Here is a 20171-nt window from a genome sequence, read left to right on the forward strand (position 1 = left end):
CGGACCATGGGCAACGTCCCGAGCGCCGCCAGCGACGACGAGGAGCCCGAGGGCCCGGCCGCGGCCGGCGCGGGCGCGGGGGCCGGGCCGGCGGCGGCCGCGGGGGGCGGCCCCGGCGCCCCGGGCCCGCGCCGCCCCCCGGAGCCCCCGGGCCCGGCGGCCGGCGGCCTGCCCGCGGCCCCGGCGCTGCTGGAGCCCGGCGCCCTGCGGAGGGCCGCGCGCCTGAGCCCCGGCGCCGCCCCGGGCCCGGCCCCGGCCGCCCCCGAGGGCTCGGGCCGGGCCGCGCTGCTGCGCTGGCTGGAGGAGCGGCGGGCGCGCGGGGACGCGGTGGTGAGCGCGGAGCAGCTGCGGGAAGCGCTGGAGGCGCGCGGGGCCGGGGACGAGGTGAGCGCGGGCCGCGGGGGCCGCTGCCGCGGGGTGACGTCACCGAGCCGGCCCGCGGGGGGCCCGCGCACCCCCACGGACGGGGCCCTCATTTCGGGGAGGAGGGAGGCCTGGCCCCTTCCCTCCGCAGCTCGCCCTCCTGGGCCGTACAGACTGGACCGGAACCGGGAGACGAGCCCGGGGCCAGACTCCGGGGCCATGAGGCTGGGCCCTTTGGGCGGAGTGTGCGGGAGCCCGGAGGTCGGGGCGCTTCCCTCGCCTCACCTGAGGGTGCGTCCAGAAGGGGTGACTCACCGCCCGGATCTGGCTCTCCGTCTTAGGCCAAAGTCTGAGAGGTTCGAAGGGAGCTCTTGTTCGCTCTTGGAACAGGTCTCCACTGGCAAACCCAAAGAAGAAAGGAGGTTAAAATGCCATTGTAACTTGTCAAAGAAAGTGAGGACTTCAGCCTCGGGGCTTCCCGCCGTCGGCGGGGTTCAGGGAGGGTACCCCAGGAGGTAGCTCCCCCCCTAAGGTGGCTCACGAAGCAGTCCCCCAACTGTCCGACTCAGCTGTGGAGCAGAGGTTTGGTGTTCACAGACAATACCAAGCACCTAAACCACAGGAGACCCAGTGTTAACCTGGCATTTATGGGAGCCCAGGACTGGACCCCAAACATCACCCCATCTTTATGGCTCTTAGAGGGAACTTAGGGTCCAAGGTCCTCAGTTGTTGGCTCCTCAGCATTCCAGGGCTAGAGCAGACTTAGTGCACATTCCACCTCATTCTCCACCCAACTGCAGAGTTCTCCTTTCACTAGTCCCCATGAGAGTGGGTCAGGCCCTCCCCCACCTTGTTTTGATAGACTTCTGCTTTCTTACATCTATTAATTAAGCTAATTTCCCCTAACTTTTCTCTCTGCCTTCAGTCTTGCATGGTATGCTTCATCTCTCTTACTGTTCTTTGGAGATCATCAGGACATAATAGAATCTTCCATCCCCCAGCCTTGAAAATGAACTCCTTCATGCTAATGGGTTCCAAGAGCACATGTAGTCAGCTCCATACTTTTCAACAGGGCTGCTTGCGAGTCCTCTGTCCACTCAAGGTCCACTTTCCCTTGGAGCATGGTGCTCAGCTTTTCTGGGCCCTTCAGAAGGCATCCTTTTCCTCATTCCCAGCCCTCTGCTCCTGGAGTGTGATAGCTGCCCCCCCCCCCCCACTCCCTCTGTGCTCACACTGTTGCTCCCTGGCTGCTGGCCTGGGATTTGGCTATAATGTTCAGTACTTTTCAGTGGGTTCTTTCCATCTCCACCTTGACTTCTGAATCTAAGCAAGGTGGGCAGCTTTCTTTCAAGGCATTCTGAAGTAGAATTACCTCTAGGTTCTTGTTTTGGTCATGACTTTGGGTGGTCCAATGTTTCTTTTTTCATTTTTGCAAGGCAAATGGAATTAAGTGACTAGCTCATGGTTACTAGCTAAATAAGTATTAAGGGTCTGAGGCTGGATTTGAACTCAAGTCTTCCTGACCCCAGGGCCAGTGCTCTATTCGCTGAGCCACTTAACTGCTCCTCCTCCATTTCTTGATTGTTTTTCACCTTGATCTTTGTTCCAGGTCAGTTTTTACCCTGAGATAGTTGCTTTTCTCATTTTTGCAGCCTCTTGACTTTGTTTTAATGTTTCTTGTTGCCTCACAGAGTCATTACCTTCTATTCCATCCTCATTTTCAGGGAGTTCTATTGCTTGGATAAGGTCTCATCCCTGTTGTACAAAGCTGTTCATTCTATCTCCCATTCTTTCTTCCCTAGCTCTCAGTTGCTTTTCACATTTTTCTTCTAGTGTTCTCATTGCCTTTATAAGAACATTTCAAAACTAAACTTTTGCATTATCTCTTTCAGGAATTCTTGTTGAATTTGTGTCCAAACTTTATTTTTCTTTGACATTTTCTTTGTAGATATTTTGGAGTCACTCTCTTCTCAGTTTGTATCTTAAGAGTCCCTGTTACCATAATAGCTTTTTTGCTTGTTGTTTTTCCAGCCTTTTTCCTGACTTTAGGCAATTAGGTGGTTAGGCAGTCCAAACACTTATTAGCTGAATGACCTTGGGTATTTGACTCAATTTCCTCAACTGTAAAATGGACATCATAATAGTATGCACCTCCCAGGATGTTGTGAGGATAAGAAATTTGTAAAGATCTTAGTACAGTGCTTGAAACAGTGCTGTATAAATGTTAACAAAGATGATGGTGGTAGTGATGATGAAGAAGATGGTGGTCATGTGGTAATGATGGTGATGATAGTGGTGATGATGGTGATGAGATGAAGAAGATGGGTGTGATGATAGTGATGAATTTGTTGATATTAGGGCCACACTCTGTACTTCTTGAAGACAGGTCTAGACTGGTCCTAGGTTGCTTCTTTCTCAACTTGTCCAAGGGACTTGCAAACTTTTGGATCTTCTGACCCCCACCCTATAGCCCCCAAGCTCTACACATTCCTTACTGTGTGAGGATTTGAGCAAGAGCAGATGCTGTTGGACTCCTCCCTTAACAACCAGCTGGGAAGTTCTTCCCTTGGTTTTGGGATTCTTGCTCTGGGATCGGACTAGAAATTGGAGCTGTGACCCCCCCCCCCACCTGTTGGGTCTGAGGCTTGGTTGATGCTGCTGCTCTTTGGGGGCATCACCCAGAGCCTTTCCCTTCTTGCTACCCCCTCCTCAGTCCACCTTGGAGCCAATACTTCTCAAAAAGAAGGATGGCCGGCTATGGTCCCAGGACATATCGATGAAGACACCACAACAGAATGTAGAGAGTGAGAGGTTGTGGGGCTTGGGGGCAGTTGGGCCCTGCAATTCTGAGAAGCCCTTTGGAATTGGGCTTAGTAAGGAAAGACCAGGACCCTTGTCCTGCTGTTGGGCATTTTTGACCCCTGCCTAGCTTAGGGAATGGCCTCACCCATTGTACTGCCACTGCCTTGGAAAGAACAGAGATGCTTAGATGAGTGGACAGCAGTGATGTCCAGGGGGATGCTTGCTGAGGAGGAGATTTGGAAATGGCCGAATCGAAAAACAGAAGGGTCAATAAAATGAGATTACATTAATAAACCCCAACTACACAAGGACTGAGGGAACTTCGGAAGGATGGGTTGCCTGGAAGGGTCAGTGTAACAAGTTTAGGGGGATGAGATCTGAGAACCCTGAAAACTTGGAGCATGAAAGACAAAGAAAGCCAAAGGAATGGTACCGTCAATGTTGAGTGCTCTGTGGGATGCTGTAGATAATGCTGGGAGGGAGAGCCACAGTGACTCAGCCTGGACATGGATGCCAGAAGACAGGCAAGGTTTCAGCTACTTGTTTGGTAGTTCAAGTGCCAAAAAGGGACTGGAGGGCCAATGAGGAGGACTCCAATCTCCTTCCTGAGAGCCTTGAGGGTATTCATAGATACTAAAGGAAAGAGGTAGTGAGAATTAGGGGGAGGGGATGTGGGAACTAAAGAGCCCTAGGCAGACTTAGCCTGAGCAACAGGAGAATCCTAAGGGAAGCTCCCTCATACCCTCAATGCTTTTGATGAGAAGGCAGGAATGTCTTTGTCTGGGGGGGGGGGGGTGGCCTGGAGGCAGGAAGCACAGGATTCTTATCCTGCCCTCAAAGGCTTAGCAGCTGGTAACCCAGGGCAAGTCACTTAACTCCTGAGCCTCAGTTTCCTCATCTTTATACACTAATGTTTATAAGAACACTTACCTACTTCTTGTGAAGCCGACTGTTTGGGAGGGTTGGATATCTAAATGTCTGCCTGGGCCAAAAGTATTTACAAACCATAAAGTAGTCCCATTGCTGGGTCTCTGTCTCTCTGACTTATTTCTTTCTCCCTCTCCTCTAGTGTCCCTCTCTCCTTTCTCTCTTCTCCAACTTCCTTCTTCTTTCTCTCCCTCCTTCCTTCTCCCCATCTCTCCTCCTCCTCCTGTCTCCCTCTTCTCTCTTTCCTTCTCTCTTCCTCTCCCCATCCCCCCACTCCCCAAGCTCACCCTCATTTCAGATGCTTGTTTCCTATAAGGGGACATAATACAAAAAGGCAAATCCTGTGGTGGGTTTGTTATCTTTAAAATGAATTTCTCCAAAGCTGGGAATGAGAGGGTGATCCCTGAGCACTGCATAGAGGCCTCCTGCCCTCCAGGGCTCTAGATGAAGGAGGCTGTGGGCACCAGTTCAGTGAAGGGTTTGGGGTTTCCCCACTACCTTGGCTGGATCTTCTCTCTGTCCTTCAGGTCTTTGCGCAGTTTGAGGCTGAGGGCGACAGCACAGTGGACGTGGAGAACATGCTGGAGGCCCTTAAGAGCTCCAGGGGCACCAGCCTTCCTGGGGAGCTGAGTCACGTCACCAGGCAGCTCCAGGCCTGCTCCCTGGTTCCCGGTGAGGCACAGTCAGTGAGTGGCAGGGCTGGGGCGGGGAGCCTTGGCGGAACCTCATGAGGCTGAGATTTCTGACTGGCCAAGTCCCAGTCTTACCTCCCAGAGCACAACTTCACTCAAGGAGGTGTGCTAGTACATGGTTTCTGCCACTGCATCCCTGCTCCAGGAGGGATGAGCGTGAGGGCTCGTAACCTTGGGGCCCCTGAGGAGGAGGGGGGCAAAGGAGTTCGTGCCTTCTTCCAGGGCTCCTCCCAGGCTATGGATCAGCTATGCATAGAGGTCAGGGCTCTGTCTGGCTCATGAAATATGACCTTTGAAGGCATATTGCCAGTGGTCTCTTTGGCAGGATGACCTATCCAATCTGAGCCAAACATGATTCCTCAGGGTAGTGGGGAAGATGAGGATAGGGTTCCAGAAACTGTGCTGACCCATGACCCTAGGGCCCATGATGGACAGTGAGTGAACCAGCCAGCTAGGGGTTTCTGAGAAGAGCAACTCCTTTGGGTTATTTCTGACCACATTTCTCCATATGTTCATAGGACGGGTGGGGGACTCAGTGGAGAAAGCACTTGGAGATAGCAAGACTTGAATTCTTGCACAATCTAGCTTCAGGCACTTCCTAGCTGGGTGACCCTGGGCAAGAAACTTCACTGTTTGCCTCAGTTTCCTCATCTGTGAAATGAGCTGGAGAAGGAAATGGCAAACATTCCCATATCTCTGCTAAGAAAACCCCAAATCGGGACATAGCATGTCAGATACAACTGAACAACAACATATGTCGATTATCCCACACTAGTCTTGGGGGAGGGGGATAGAGGGAAGGATTATTGAAACTATTTTGTGGATGAGAAAATTGGCTGAAAAGAGTCCAGTGACTTTCCCAGGTTGCTCTGTACCCAGCAACCTGTGCACTTCCTATTGAGGGCCCCTGGCCACTTGGTGTCTCTCAAGACAGTTTGGGGACAGAGTGGGGCCCCATAAAGACTGTCCTTTTGTTTTCTGTAGGTTTCATCGACATCTTCTCTGAATCCAAGGAGAGCCTGGGGACCCACTCTTCCATGATCTTGCGATTCCTCCACCGGAACCGTATCGCCAGCATGGCGCTCCCTTACCCGCTCTTGGATTACTACCACACCATTTGTGCCATGAGATCATCTGTGTTGAGAGAGTCTCTGGAACAGCTAGTGCAGAAGGACAAAGGTAAGGGTTCAGAGCTTTATCCCCTTCCCCAAACCAGTCTAGAACTGGTTAGATCATATTTCCAGGTGGGTCCCTCCTCACTCATTGTTTCTTGGGTCTTGTTGGAGATGTAGGTCAAGGGGACTGTTGGGTGACTTAGAAGTTGATGGGAGAGGGCCTAGGAAGAAGAAGTATTTGATGAGAAGTCAGAAAATGAAAAAGCAATCCAAAGAGACCTAGAAAATAGGGAAAATGCTAGCTTGGCTGCAGTGGGCAGGCCCCCGTGCCCCTGGACCAGCCTCAGCCTCAGGGAGGACTTGGCTGGGAGGTCTTCATGTTGTCTGGCCAGCTTAGGTGGAGTTCATTTATCTGTACTAATGATATCAACCCTGAGTGAAGTCATGGGGCGCTTGCCCTGACCCAAGGGCAGTGGGGAGTCTTGGGGGGTCTTGCACAGATGGGCATCCCCTCTCCATCCTGGGGCCCTTTGGGCCACCAATGGCTTATCTTTACTGAGCAGGTCTGGGTAAGGCCTGTGGAATGTTTCTCAGACATATGGGGCCCAGTTGGAAGGACCTAGAGATGGGCTCAGATCATGACCAGTACACCCTCAGATTTATTTCACTTGGGCATCAGAAAACAGAGGCAAACTGAGGTGCAGTGGCTTGGCCAGTCCTTAAGTGCCTGGGACCAAGAGTGCAGACTGTCCAGGTTGAGGGGCTTGGAAATGGGCACAGAGTTAACCTGAGTACCAGCAGAATGTGAAGAGGAGGCCAAGAGAGAGGCCCAGAGTCCAAGGGAAGGAGGCTGCCTCCAGGCCAGCTCCTGCACTGTGGTGCCCTCTAGCCATCTCCAGGCTTGGTGTGATCTTGAGGCAGTGAGGGACTCCAGATGTTCTGGAGGAGCCAGGGTGGGGCTTGATATATCCTGGCAGCCCAAGTTTTGGGGAGAAAGCTATAAGGATGATTGGGGCCGGATCTGAGGCCACCTATCAAAGCAGAGCTGTGGCAGAGGGAAGAAGGGGGTGGGGGGCTGCCCTGGGAAAGGCCTATGGCTGGCAGTATGGCCAGAGCTGTGGTTTTCTTTTTAGAGGGCCCAGGAGAGCTGGTTGGGAGCCAGGAGTCTGACCAGCTCAAGGCCGTGGCCAAGTGCTATACATACATCGAGACATCGTCCAACTCCGCTGACATCGACAAGATGACCAATGGGGAAACATCGTCCTTCTGGCAGTCTGATGGCAGCGCCCGCTCCCATTGGATCCGGTGAGTAGGAGGACATCCTGCAAGGGCCACTAGGCTGGGGTGGGGAGGATCTTGCTGTGAGGAGCGCCCCTTTCCCCCTCCCAGACTGAGGAGGCACTTTACTGCCTGCTAGCCTTGACTCTCCCAAGAACCCTGAGGTCACCCCATGGGGCCAGTGTCAGGTTGGGAGGGCTGTGTTTGCCCACCCCTTCATTCTAGGGAGGTTTGTCCTGATGCTGGACTCTGATCCGCCTTCCTGGTCCCATCAAACAGCTCTAGCTCAGCTCAGTATTCTTTTTTTGTTCCTTTGATTTCTTTACAAGGCAATGGGCCTAACTGACTTGTCCAAGGTCACACAGCTAAGTAAGTATTAAGCGTCTGAGGTCAGATTTGAACTCCTGTCCTCCTGACTCCAGGACTGGTGCTCTATCCATTGCACCACTTAGCCGCCCCTCAGTTGCCTTTCAGATAATGATGGGAATGAGTCCCCACAGCCAAGCCTTGTCTTGTCTGGTCCCCCCAACTTCTTAATGCTCTTGGTGGATATGGGTCTGTCTTCAGAGCTGATGGATCCTGGAGTTGTGGAGCCACACACTTTAGAGTTGTCTGGGTCTGGCATGGGGGCGGTGCTGACCATGGGATCCTGCTGAGGTGGGTAGGCAATGGCCTTCCCCCGTGGTCCTCCTCATGGCCTTTTGCTGCAGTCCACCCACGGTCAGCATCCTCCTCCTGAGGCCCACAGAGGGCACCTGGTGCATTTGTGACCCTCTACCAGAGCTGAACTCCTTTTAGTCGGAGTGGGTGCTAGAGTCCTGGAGGACAGACAGGTGGGCCCAGGGGCAGAACCCAGTGTGTCCACATGCCTCTTCCTCCTTCTCTAGTCCCAGAGCATGCATTTATTGATGCTACCAGTTCTCAGAAAAGGTCCAGAGTCGATCCAGAAAGGGTCTTTCTTTAGTGAGTTCTGCAGTGTAGGCGGATGCAGTTGTTCTCCCTCCTGGGGGCTGCAGACCATGCCTTTTGAGGGATACTCATTGGTCCCCCCAACACACAAACAGTCACACAGACTTGCATCGCAGATGTTATCGGCATATTGCCAGATTGTGGCACTGCTGGCTGGGTATTCACTGTACTGTGAATGGGCACAGGGTGTGATTGTCTACATGTAAGGGGAACATCACATGAGCATGGCAGTGACTGTGGTGTGTCCAAAAGTTGTGGGGGAGGGGCGACCCAGTCTCGGCAGCCCCGATGGTTTTGGCACCTCTTTACATACCTGGCATCTCACAGCTTGAAGATGAAGCCAGACGTCGTTCTCAGGCACCTGTCCATCGCTGTGGCAGCCAATGACCAGAGCTACATGCCGCAGCAGGTCACAGTGGCAGTGGGGAGGAGTGCAGGCAGTCTTCAGGAGGTCCGAGATGTTCACATCCCCAGCAATGTCACTGGCTACGTGACGCTACTGGAAAATGCAAACATCAGCCAGCTGTGTGAGTTCACTGGGTTGCAGGTGGGGGGGTGGAGGCAGGAGCAACTGAAGATGCTCTTTAGAGTTGGGGGGCCTGGTTCTCAAATGCATACTCACCATCTTCCCTTCTGTTCATCTCCTGGCTGGTTCCAACAAAGGACTGGGTGGTGGGGACCCTGACGATCACATGAAGAGCATCAAGCATGCCCAGGCTGACTCTTTCTGGCTTGGGGGCCCCACTCGTCGGGGCCTCACACCATACTCGTCAAGCACCTTCACTTAGTCTATCGGGTTTTGTCAAAGACCAAGCATGGGACCTTGCAGTGGGTGTCTGCCCAAGCAGCTTCCCTTGTCTTTTGACCTTGGCAGACGTCCAGATTAATGTGAAACGCTGCCTCAGTGATGGTTGTGACACCCGGATTCACGGGCTCAGAGCTGTGGGCTTCCAGAGGGTCCGCAGAGTTGGGGTCTCAGTGTCAGATGCATCTGCCATCTGGTACTGGTCCCTTCTGACATCGCTGGTTACGGCCTCCATGGAAACAAGCCCGGTGTTTGTGCAGACGATTCTGCAGAATACTCAGTAAGTGACCTCTGGGTTGGTCATCTATCACAGGTAGCTCTTCACTTAGTGCACTTTAGGAGGGCAATGAAGATGCTGTCAAGAGGAAGGGGCTTGTTCCCAGGGGCTGGCAGCTATTCTCAGGTCAAACATGGAGCATCAGCTAGCTGGGGCTCGGCTATGGCGTCCTCTGCATCCCCTTCTAGCCAGTGTTGTGGGATGTCTTCTAGTGATGGAGGGAGGTAGAGGGAGGTGTATGGTGAGAGGGGGGGAAATCTTGTGATATGGCAGCTGCAGGGGATTCTTCCCTCCCCAAATCCTAAAGAGGTGACCAGAAGGGGGCTAGAAGCAAGCCTTTTTCTTCCTTGATCTCTCCTCTTCTTTGTGGGCCCTGAGAAAACACCAGTCCTGGGGCCCCTTTTAACCAGTGAGTGGCTGTGACTTCTCCGTCTTTCATGGGAACACCCTGGAGCATGGTGGACTTGAGCTTATGAAGATGGGCATGCCCCTTGAATTCAGAGGTGGAGGGGTCCCTGGGGCATGCCTTCTCCCCTGAGAGTCCTAAGCTTGCTCTATCAGGAGTCTTGTGTCCATTTGGGAAGGATACAGGTGACCAGGCGAGTCCAGGGAGGGTGAAGAATCTGTGCCCTTCTCAGATCAGTGGAAGGAACAGGGTGGGGACACCATGGGGGCTGTGCTCTCAGGTCACTGGGTGGGCAGTTGCGTGGAGGTAGAAGGCCAGAAGACCAAGAGATCAGGGGTTGGGATAGGCTTGAAGATCAGGAAGTGGGGTCCCCTGAGGAGATAAAGGAGGTAGGCTGGCCACATTGGATTCTGGGATTTTTGAACAAGTACCATTGGTTCTCAAGTGCTGGGGTCAGAAGGTCTGAGAAGTGATATGGCAGCAGTGTCTCCTGGCACAGCCAGTGGCAGCATTGTGCTCTACTCTGCTCCGTTGCAGTCTGGCTTCCTCCCCCCACCCCGCAAGCCTTTCTAGGCTGCTGAGGCCTTTCCCCCAAGCAGCTTGTGAGCAAGACGAGGCTGGACTGAGTGAGACACACACCCCCCCCCCCCCCCCCCCGTCTCTGATTCTACTTCTCTATGTAGGAAGGCTCTCCAGCATATGCCTCCACTTTCTCTTTCCCCGGCTTCAACCGATGGGGCCAGCTTCCTGTCTCCCAGTGTCCTAGGCGAGGTGGATGGCTTCCTGGTGAGGATAACCAGGTGGGTGCTTGTAGATGCTTGTCCAGAGTTTCTGGCCGAGATGGTCGGTGCCCGTTGACCTCATGATAGGGGGTCAGGGGGGCTCTTGGTTGGCAGGAGGACCAGCTTGGCAACAGACACTGTCTCTGTCAGTAGATCTGGCTGCTCCTTAGTGCAGCCCAGAGGCGCGTCCTGGGATGCTGCTCACCTGGTTTCAGGTGTCAAGGGCTGATGGTCAGGAGTGAGGCCATTTCTGGCCTTTTGGTCTGGCCTGGCACATGTGTACAGTGAGCACCCTCTCCCAGAGAACTGGAGTCCACCTCAGTGTGACCCCAACCCTCCTCCAGCCTAGATGCCTGGTCTTGCCACTGCTGCCCACACTAGAGAGCATCTCTTGCCTCCGGGCATGTGCCCAGTGCATCCTCCTGCCTGTAATACCTGAGTGGGGCGGAGTCTTGCTCACCCTAGGAAACCTTCCTAGAGTCATCCATAAGGAGGTCCTCGTGATGGATTTGAGGTGCTCCCCCTGGAGGTCCTGGGTTTCTTCTGCCCATGGGCCAAGGGTCACCACAGGCCCAGGGGCCTGCTCTGTCACCTTCTGCACCACCTCCCCCCTTTGGGGCAGCCCTGATGCCTTTGCTCTTGGTTTGCAGTTGCTTGGCTAACCCAGAGGTAGAACTGACCCTGCTGGCCTTTGCTCTGGCCAGAGGGAGTATCGCCAAAGTACTCAGCTCTCTATGTGCCATCACTGACCACTTGGACACCTCCTACCAAGCCTCGGCTCTGATTTCTTCGATGGCCACCGTTCGACAGAATCTGCTTTATAAATATGGTAAATATTCTGACTGGGAGCCTCTGTTCTTGGGAATGGGCCCTCTGCCGGGAGGGTGCCCCCAACGTCACCTGCTCTGTGGGCAGGGAACCATTTCATAAGGGTCATTCGGACCCTCTGAGAACAGAGTAGGCCTGGGCAGGAGAGCCAGGCCAGTCTGTGAGGGCTGTCTTCCCTGTCCTGGGGGGTGGGAGCTGGGCCAAAGAATTTTCTGCTCTGCCCCATCTGCGGTCCTCACAGGACAGTCATGAGCTCTTGTCCTGGAGACTCACTCCTCACCAAGAGTAGGATTGATCTTTTATTGGTGCTCTGAATGCCAGTGAATCCAGGCCAAGTTGTCTGTAGCCTGGGGAAGAGTGGGGAGCCTCAGGGCTTCTGACTGGCCTCTCGGTGGCCCCCCATCTTTGCACATATGTGGATTGAAGACCTCTGGAAGTTTGCTTCTTGCCCATAGCCTTTGGGGAACTTGGTTCTTCCCCCATGGTTGAAAGGGGAAAGAAAGGAGGCAGAGCCAAGATGGCGTGAAGGCAGCATTTCTCAAGAACTCTTTCCCCCCAAAACTCCAAAAGCCAACAAATTAAGACTCTAGCCAAAATTTAGAGGGGCAGAACCCACAGAAAGACTGAGGGATACAGGATACATTTTCCCAGTCCAAGATAACTTTGAAGCTCCACAGGAAAGGTCTGTTTCACCAGGACTAGGGGTTGGAAGGGGAAAGAGACCAATTGTTGTTGTGGTTGGCAGGCTGCCCCATGTCCCGGTAGAGGTGACCAGATTCTCTTTGCTTGGTCAGGTAGGATTCTGCAGCCGACTCTGCAGGCATGTGATGTCAAAGGGAAGGGAGAGAAGTCGGGCCCGGAAAACCTCCTGACTGAGTCGTGGACTGGAGATGGTGAGTAGTGAAGGTGTGCGCTGTCCCCCATTCCAAACTGACCTCCCTTTCTCCTTTGAGTTCTTTGAGAAGTCATTTATGAGGACCTTTAATGGATGGGGAGCCCTCATTGACCCTTTACAAGACAACTAAATTGAAGAATTAGAGGGAGCACCCTGGATATGGATGTCTGTCTCTGGTTGTACCCAGACTGGGATGGGGCAACTCTCCTTGACCCCCTCATCTGTGACTCCCTCCACAGAGATGACCCCTCCTCTAGCTGTGACCTGCCAGAGCTGAACCTGGAGGCACAGCAGGGGTCTGAGGAGGATAGGGGCTAGGACCCTCGTCCAGCCTTCCAGGGCTGGGTTCAGAGCTCGACGGCCTTGCTCCTAGGAGCTCCACCTCAAGCCCATTTCTTCTCCCAAGAGACTTGCACAGAGGCTGAGAACTGGACAAATGCTTGGGCCAGGGTCAGAGAGCACTTGCCCAGTTCAGCCTTGTCCAGAACAAGAGCTGCCTCACCAATGACCAAAGAAGCCCACACCTTGCCCTGCTAGGGAGGCTGATTGTCCGATGATTTCCTAACTCAGGGTCTGATTCCTCTGGGGTCATTTGGGTTTGGGGTCCCTGAGAGCTCACTTTACCTGTTTTTAAGTTTGTTACTGAGGTGATATCCAGGACATCGGTGGCCTCCTTTGAATTCAGGTTGTAGAAAAGTTAGTCTTTTTTTGTTTACATTTTTTTTTCTAATTACAAGTAAAGCTAGTTTTCAATATTTATTTTTTTTGTAATCTTTGAGTTCTGCCTTTTTCTACCACCCTCCCTTCCCTCTCCCTTCCCCATGGCAGCAACCAATCCGATATATATTTCTATATTAATCACACTATGAAAGAAGAATCAGAACAAAAAGGGGGAAATTACAAGAAGGAAAAAACAAAAAACATTATTGTTACAATGTTGCTGTTCCTGTGGACATTGTTCTCCTGTTTCTGCTCCTTCCACTCTGTGTCATTTTTTCCACATCTTGGATCACTGAGCTGCCGAGAGGAGGCCGTGGCTGATGATTGATACAATGTTGCTATTCCTAGCTACATGATGATCGATACAATGTTGTTATTCCTGTCTAGTCTACATGATGATTGACACAATGTTGCTGTTCCTTTATACATTGTTCTCCTGGTTCTGCTCCCTTCCCTTTGCATCGGTTTCAAGTCTTTCCAGGTTTTTCTGACACTTTTCCCTCATGATTTCTTGCAAAACAGTAATATTCCATCACAACTTGTTTAGCCATTCCCCAATTAAAGGGCATCCTCTCAATTTTCAATTCTTTGCCACCACCAAAAGAGCATCTATCAATATTTTTTCCCTTTTTATGGTCTGTAGATCTTAGTTTTGTCATCAGCAGAGCATTATTGGGAGATGCAGGCAATATTGACTCATTGGCATATTTCTGGAAATTTATTGACCAAAATTTTTTTTTGCAAGGCTGTAGGGTTAAGTGACTTGCCCAAGGTCATACAACTAGGTAATTATTAAGTATCTGAGGCCAGATTTGAACTCCAGAGCCAGTGCTTTATCCACTGAACCACCTAGCTGCCCCCTGGCCAAAAATTTTTAAGACAAACTCCCCCCTCAGGTTTTCATTACGTATCTCAAGTCAAAGGTCTTAAATATAAGAATAACAGCAACAATTCTGTTTTTTGGATGCTACTCCTCCTACCTCAGTTTGTGAAACTACCAAAGCACTTAATATTTAGTCTGGATCTGACTTAAAAATACATCTTTAAGAGAATGTGCAGATGATCGTGTGGGACATAAGGAAGAGAATTGACTGAACGGAAAGACCAGGTTGAAGGAGCTGTTACTGTTTCTCCTGGAGGGAGAAGACTCAAGGAAGGCCTAAAAGGTGAATCCTTGGTCCTGCTGCTTCATGGATTACTTCTTCCATATGACATAGTAGCCACCAAATTCATCAGAAAAGGATACAGATCAAAGTGTGCACTGTTTTCTGCTCCCATCACTGAAGACTAGCTAGAAGCTGTTGGGGAGGGGGGAGTTGGTGGAAGTCTCTTTTTCAGCCACTGGCCATCCCCAGCAGCACCTCTAGTTTTCAGAAATCTCTAGGGGGGAAGATTTCCTGGTCATTGGCCAATTGATGGACAGAGAATTGATTATATAAGTATCTAATGGAACAACTTTTTTCTTGATGCTATTTGTCACCATTAAAAGGACCAGCATCCCTGAATGTGAATACAGGACCATCAAATCCAGTTGCTATCATTTATAATGTAAAGAGAATCCTGTGGTCATGGTGGACCCCTGTAGCGATGATGTAGGTGGATTCACCTTGGGTACACTGGGTGACCTTGGATTGACACAAGGCCCTCAGTGCTAGGCCTTTACCTCTGACCTTCCTGCTCTGTTAACCCCCAATTGAGTCTTTGAATCAGGAACATTAGACAGGTGGGGATCCAGAGAGTTATTTGAAAGAACCTGGAGAAGAGACAACCTGGCTGTCCTAGGTAGAAGGGACTAGGATGGTTCTGCTCAGCCTGAAGAGTGGGTGCTTGAGGGCAACAGCAACCACATCCTCACTCACTGAGCACTGGGTCCTTGCAGGTGGGTGGCAGTATGGGGTAGCCTCACCCTCCCTGGAGCCATTAGACTCTGCTACCCAGTGTTCTCCAGCTTGGAGCCACTCTGGGTACTGAGCACTCAAGGGGATTTTCTTGTCAGGTTTTCTCACAGAGACGGGCAAGACCAGGGCAAGTGTCGTTTTCTCCACGGGCACAGATGCAGCCTTCCAGGTCACCCAGCTAAGGATCAAGGTAGTTTCTCCTGGAGATGGGCCCTGCACCTGGGTCAAAAGGGATTCCTAAATATATCTTAAGCTGTCTTTGGGAGGGAGCTCTGTGGTCCTCTTTGTCATGGGCTGTGCATTTTTCTGAGGAGCACTGGCTCAGTGGCCATGACTTCTGTCCATCTGCCTCATGGTGCCACCTGAACCCCAGCCAGACAGGAGACATCTCTCTTGTCAAGGGTTCCAGTATCTGCTCAGATTGCTTGTGTGGTTGGGGAAGGCTGGTGGTGCTGGTGGGGAGGGGTCCCTACAGCATTCACGACAATTTTCCTTGACATAAAGGGAACAGTGTTTGCCTTCCTCATTCTGGTGTACAGTGATTGACATCATTTTTTGAAAACACCATCTTGTTGAGCCCTCGTCACCCCACCAGGAAAGGCTTGGAGCCTAGAATCTGCACTCTGGGCAGCTAGAGTGTAAGGTCCTACTGGAGAGCATGGCTTCATTCTGGGGCCTTACTTAGCAGGGTGCCTGGCTCACAAGAAGCCATGCAGGAAACTGGAAGGAGAATCCAACTGCTTTGAAGTATACCATTTTTAGTTTTGCTTCAGAAGTTCTTTCAAAATAGTAAAACTGCAAACCAAAGCTGGGCTTTTTCTCCTCTTTCAATTTGCCTCCATCACTCTCCCTTTCCAGGTTCGGCGAGGAGGTATTGGCGCACAGTGTGGGCTGGTGTTTGCTTATAATTCTTCCTCAGAAAAATTCCATGCAGAGGAGCACTTTCAAAGGTTTGAGAAATATGACACATGGAGGCTGCATGAGTTCAGGCAGTTTTTAAAAAGCAGGTAAGGAAACCGTGATGATCTCGCATCATTCCTTAGGAAATGTTGCCATTTCTTTGTGTTGGCTCTTGGGCCCCAGGCTTTGTAGGATTTGTGAGTTCTTCCATATGCTCAGCTGGGCCCTCCTGGGCCACCATCTGAGTCAGCTAGGGGAGGACTGGGCGTACTGTCCTTCCCCTCTGTTAATGTGCTACAGGGTCATTTTGATATTCTAGACTTCAATGAAGATGAGTTTCATAGGGAGGGTCTGTTCTGGACCCTTGCTTCCACTTGCCCTCCCCTTGCTTTCACCCTTTCTTTCCTCTAGGTTCCTCTTTAGGGTCTCTTCTTTACATGTGATTGGAGATGGCCCAGTTTGTTTCTTGAATAACAGGACTAGGAGGCAGAGCTGCTGCAGGTCCATTCCTTTGGGCTTGACCAGGCAATGGAGAAGGAGTTCTGCTCCCGCGTGCTCCCCTCTTGGGTTTTAAGAATCCTGTTTGTCCTTAACTTTCTGCTGTGTCTGCCTTGGATCTCTGTGTCCCTTGGGAGATGCCAAGCATGGCCTGAGACAGTCTAGGTGTGGGGCTGGGCTCTGGACCTTGAATCCAGCTATGTCTGTGGGCCTTGTCCTCAACTCTGGTGAGCTTGGGCACTGACTGTGGCAAGCCATTGGATATTTAACACCTCTGTTTCCTTCTCCGTCTGTAAAATGGAGGGGTATGTGCATCTGGGAAAGTCTTTGGTCTGTTTTAGAGTGACCCTATCCTTGTGAACTGCAGATAGCAGCTCTGCCCTGGGAAAGCCTCTCAGAGAAGGACTTTTCTTCAGGACCCCGGCCTACCGAGCATCCCCATCCATCTCTCCTTCCTTCTTGTCCCAAGAGAAAGATCCTGACTCCTGGAGCCCTTTGGTCGGTTCCCTCCAGTCCTTTCTGACCTGTTCCAATGATCATTGTCCTTTTCTAATCCCTCTGAGATAGGATAAGAACTTCTTGAAGGCAGGGATGGGCTTTGGCCTTTCTGGCTTAAGCACCTTACTGATTGATGTCTTAGAACCACTGGACTTTGTAGCCCTCATGCCCACCATGGGCCCCCCTTTGAGGCACCCATGTCCACTTGGGGACTGCTCTCCTTATTGGTCTTCATTGGCCTCCCTCCATGCATGTTGGCATGATCTTGACTCTTCTAGCCTCCAGACCCAGTTCTGTCAGGTGCTCTCCCAAGTTCCTAGCTCTAATCTCCTTAGTGGAGGGATTTCCTCTCACCATTTTGTCCCCTCATCTTCCTCCAGAAAATTTTGGCCTCCCATGTTACTGAGAGAGATTGTAGCTCAATTTTTTGTAATTGGCTTTTCTGTCCTGTTCCAAGATTGGCTGAGGTTTTTCCATTTGACATCATTATGGATGCTCACGACAATCTTGGAGGAGTCCCATTTTACAGATGAGAATCTGAGACTGAGGGAAGTTAGGCCATGCCGCCCTTCAAAGGTCATGACAGAGTTGGTCCCTGTGCCTTTTTAACTTCTGACTACAGCCTTCTCTTCAGGGTCCAGTATTATTGGTCCCCGGGTCATTCCAGCCCCCATTAGGGGCGTGTCCTTGTGACTTTGGTGGATGGTGTGTGAACTTAGCAATGGGATGGCCTATGATGGCATCCGTGTCCCCTTGATTGAAGCTACCTTTTTGGGGGGGTCGTTTGGAGTTACTGCTTCCCTTTAAATGATGTTGAGCTTTATGCTGACAAGCCCCACTCTCTTGGAGTCAAGGGCAACCCAGGGGCTTCCTGTCCCACTTGCCACAGACATGCCATGGTGCATGTTGGTGGATACAGGTGATACTAAGACAGAACCCTGACTGTACTCAGTGGTGGAAGGGACCTGGGACCAATTGGGTCCTGCTGGCACAGGGTGGATGGAGCCTGGGGATAGCTCCTTAGCCTCTCTGGGTCTGGAACACCATCACTACCCACTATGGGGGTGGGTACAGTGGTTCTTATTTAAATGGGAAGGGGTTCCCTCCAAGTCTTGGCACAGGACCCAGTTGCATTCTTGAATAGCCCCTCAGAAGGAGTCCAGTGGTCAACACCTTGTCCTTTGGCCCAGTTACACACTTCCATGCTTGAGCCTCTGTGGGTGTCTAATGGTTTCTGTGGCTTTCCTAGGATGGGCAGCTCCTCTGCAGACCTCGGGGAGGACGAACCTGCTGGCTGGTTTGAAGCTGAGGAGGACTGGGATGAAGTGGATGTGAAGATGCAGTGCTGCCGGGTTGCCAAGGTCAGACCTGCACACAGCTGGCACAACCTGGGCACACCCTGGAAGAGAGTCCAAACAAGGGCCCACCTTAAGTTTTACAATGGGGAGTCTTTTTTATCGAGTGGGGTCACAAGTCTTGCAGAAGCAGAACTATGAGAAGGGAGGGTCTTTAGCTGTGGGAGGGGTCATGCTCTCAGAGCCTCTGTCTAAGGCCCAAGGCTATGGGAACAAGAGCTTTCTCTTGTAAAGGGAACTGTATTCAGATCTCCCACCCAGGCAGGCAGGCCTTTTTGCCCCTTTATTTTTGGGGTGTAGAGAGTTTGGGTGAACTTGTGGGAGAAGAGTTGGGGGGGCCCTCTGGATCTCCCTGGCTGTGGCATCTTTCTCAAAGCCACTTCCGGCCTCCCTTCTAGTATCTGATGGTCAAGTTCTTATGCACGCGGCGGGATACAGCCGAGCGCCTGGGGGTCCAAGGCCTGAGCATGTATGGCTATCTTCGTCCTGCTGGCATGGAGCTGGGCCCGAACTCAGTCTGCTCCTCCTGTGACCCTGAAGCTGACCGCATCTGTGGCATGACTGTGCTCTTGAAGACCCTCTCCTTTGTCCAACAGCTAGCTCAGGACCTGGTATGGCAAACTGGGCCCAGCCACCCTGCACTAGGCTGGTGGGGGAGTAGGAAGCTCTGGGTCCCTCACTTCCTTTCCCATGGAGCAGCCTTCTGCTTCTAACTATTTAACTGTGTCTGTTTCCTCATCTTTACAAAACACAAGGCACAACAGAGAGAAAGTGGGTTCAAGCATAAGCCACTGCTAGACACATCTGGCCTCAACCTGCAGCTCTTCTGGGTCTTCTACAGCAGATTGGAGGCCAGGTGAGTCGGGGTACTGGGAGCCTTGCTGCTCTACAGAATGCAGGGACCAGGAGATGCTCACACAGCTTTCAGCCCCAGGCCATTGGACATGCCATTGTTCTCCGTAGGCCGAGAGAAGAGTGTATCCTGGCGCGGACCGTGCTGCTGAAGCTTCTCCAGAGCTGCCTGTCTGAGCTTACAGCTGATCCCCAGTCCCTGGCGGGTCAGGCCTCTCCATCCAACCTGAGGCCTCAGAGTGACTGTGGCGTTCCAGCCGCTCCAGAGGAGTTGTATGTGCACCTTTGCCAAGGTAGCTGTGAGCAAGGGGTGAGGGAGGGATTGCTTCTTTGACCTCAGTGTTAACGGGCCCCCAAAGGATCTTCTTCCTCTCCCAGACAAGCCAGAGGGGCCTTCCTGGGAGCCCTGTGGTCAAAGACAGATGTTGCATACTCTCTGAGGGCCATCAGCCTTTGGTGCTCTTGGTGCCCCAGGGGGACACAGATGTCCAAGGGCCAAGGACCCACACCTTCCACCCACAGCATCAACCCCTGGTCTGGTCATGCACCCACCTCCTTCCTGCCTTGGTTTCTGTTAGTGGTGGACCAGGCAGGGGATGACTCTGAGCCAATGAAAAGACTCCAGGCAGAGGTAAAGAACACGCTTCTCCAGGGAGCTGCTGTCTTCTTCCCTGATGGCCACACCCGGCGTCGTCATCTGTTTGCCATGATGGTGAGTAGACTGTGCTGTGGCTAGGAGCCCTGGAGTGTTGGGGACAGTGCATTGGATGGGTTTTTCAGTCCTCCTTGGACAGACTCTCTCTCTCTCTCTCTTCCCAGGGGGATGGGGTGGGGGGAGCGTGAGGAACCTGTACTTTTTGGTTCTGTGTCCATGCCATTGGTTGTCAGTTCTGTGTCTGGCAGATCTCTCTTGTACTTTTTCCTGAGACCCCAAACGATCTCCTCAGTCTGGCCCAGAACCATCACAGAGTGCATGGCCTCGGCCCATTCTTTCTTCTATTGTGGGGTCTGAGTGGTCAAGGACCTAGATAAGTGAGCACCCGGGGCAGCAGCTGCTTCAGTCAAAGCCCCGCAGGCCCTGGGGCTTCACTGGGTTCATCATAGGAAGTTTCCCTGGCCTTCCTGGCCTTAAATTGGATCTGGACTCCTGGCCACATTGTTCCCTTCGCCACAGTCTCTCCTCACTCTTTGCCCATGTTGTTTCAGAATCCTCTTCTGGGGGAGTCTCCTTGGCTCAGCACCTGTGTTCTTTCTTGCTCTGGGGTGTTTTAGAAAACCTTGTCTTCCTCTGAGAAGTTTAGAATGCCGGGG

At 52.2% G+C, this 20171-nt stretch overlaps 1 protein-coding gene across 2 annotated transcripts in view; it reads left to right on the plus strand.

Annotated features, from left to right (window-relative positions):
* Positions 1-6: 6 nt before the first annotated feature.
* ZZEF1 (zinc finger ZZ-type and EF-hand domain containing 1) overlaps positions 7-20171 on the plus strand; it is a 54095-nt gene continuing 33930 nt past the window's right edge. Inside the window, exons 1-16 of one of the 2 annotated variants that reach the window (XM_074190550.1) lie at positions 7-384; positions 4620-4764; positions 5769-5963; positions 7033-7204; positions 8474-8673; positions 9021-9231; positions 10318-10434; positions 11067-11245; positions 12039-12137; positions 14856-14947; positions 15616-15764; positions 17903-18014; positions 18407-18619; positions 18764-18864; positions 18972-19153; positions 19439-19572. In XM_074190550.1, coding sequence (XP_074046651.1) covers positions 7-384; positions 4620-4764; positions 5769-5963; positions 7033-7204; positions 8474-8673; positions 9021-9231; positions 10318-10434; positions 11067-11245; positions 12039-12137; positions 14856-14947; positions 15616-15764; positions 17903-18014; positions 18407-18619; positions 18764-18864; positions 18972-19153; positions 19439-19572 — 2679 coding nt within the window. Of the gene's footprint in view, positions 385-625; positions 4765-5768; positions 5964-7032; positions 7205-8473; positions 8674-9020; positions 9232-10317; positions 10435-11066; positions 11246-12038; positions 12138-14855; positions 14948-15615; positions 15765-17902; positions 18015-18406; positions 18620-18763; positions 18865-18971; positions 19154-19438; positions 19573-20171 lie in introns of those variants that run through there. The other variant, XM_074190551.1, reaches the window with a different exon arrangement.

This window comes from Macrotis lagotis, chromosome 6 (genome assembly GCF_037893015.1).
Source record: "Macrotis lagotis isolate mMagLag1 chromosome 6, bilby.v1.9.chrom.fasta, whole genome shotgun sequence".
NCBI classification, from domain to species: domain Eukaryota; kingdom Metazoa; phylum Chordata; class Mammalia; order Peramelemorphia; family Peramelidae; genus Macrotis; species Macrotis lagotis.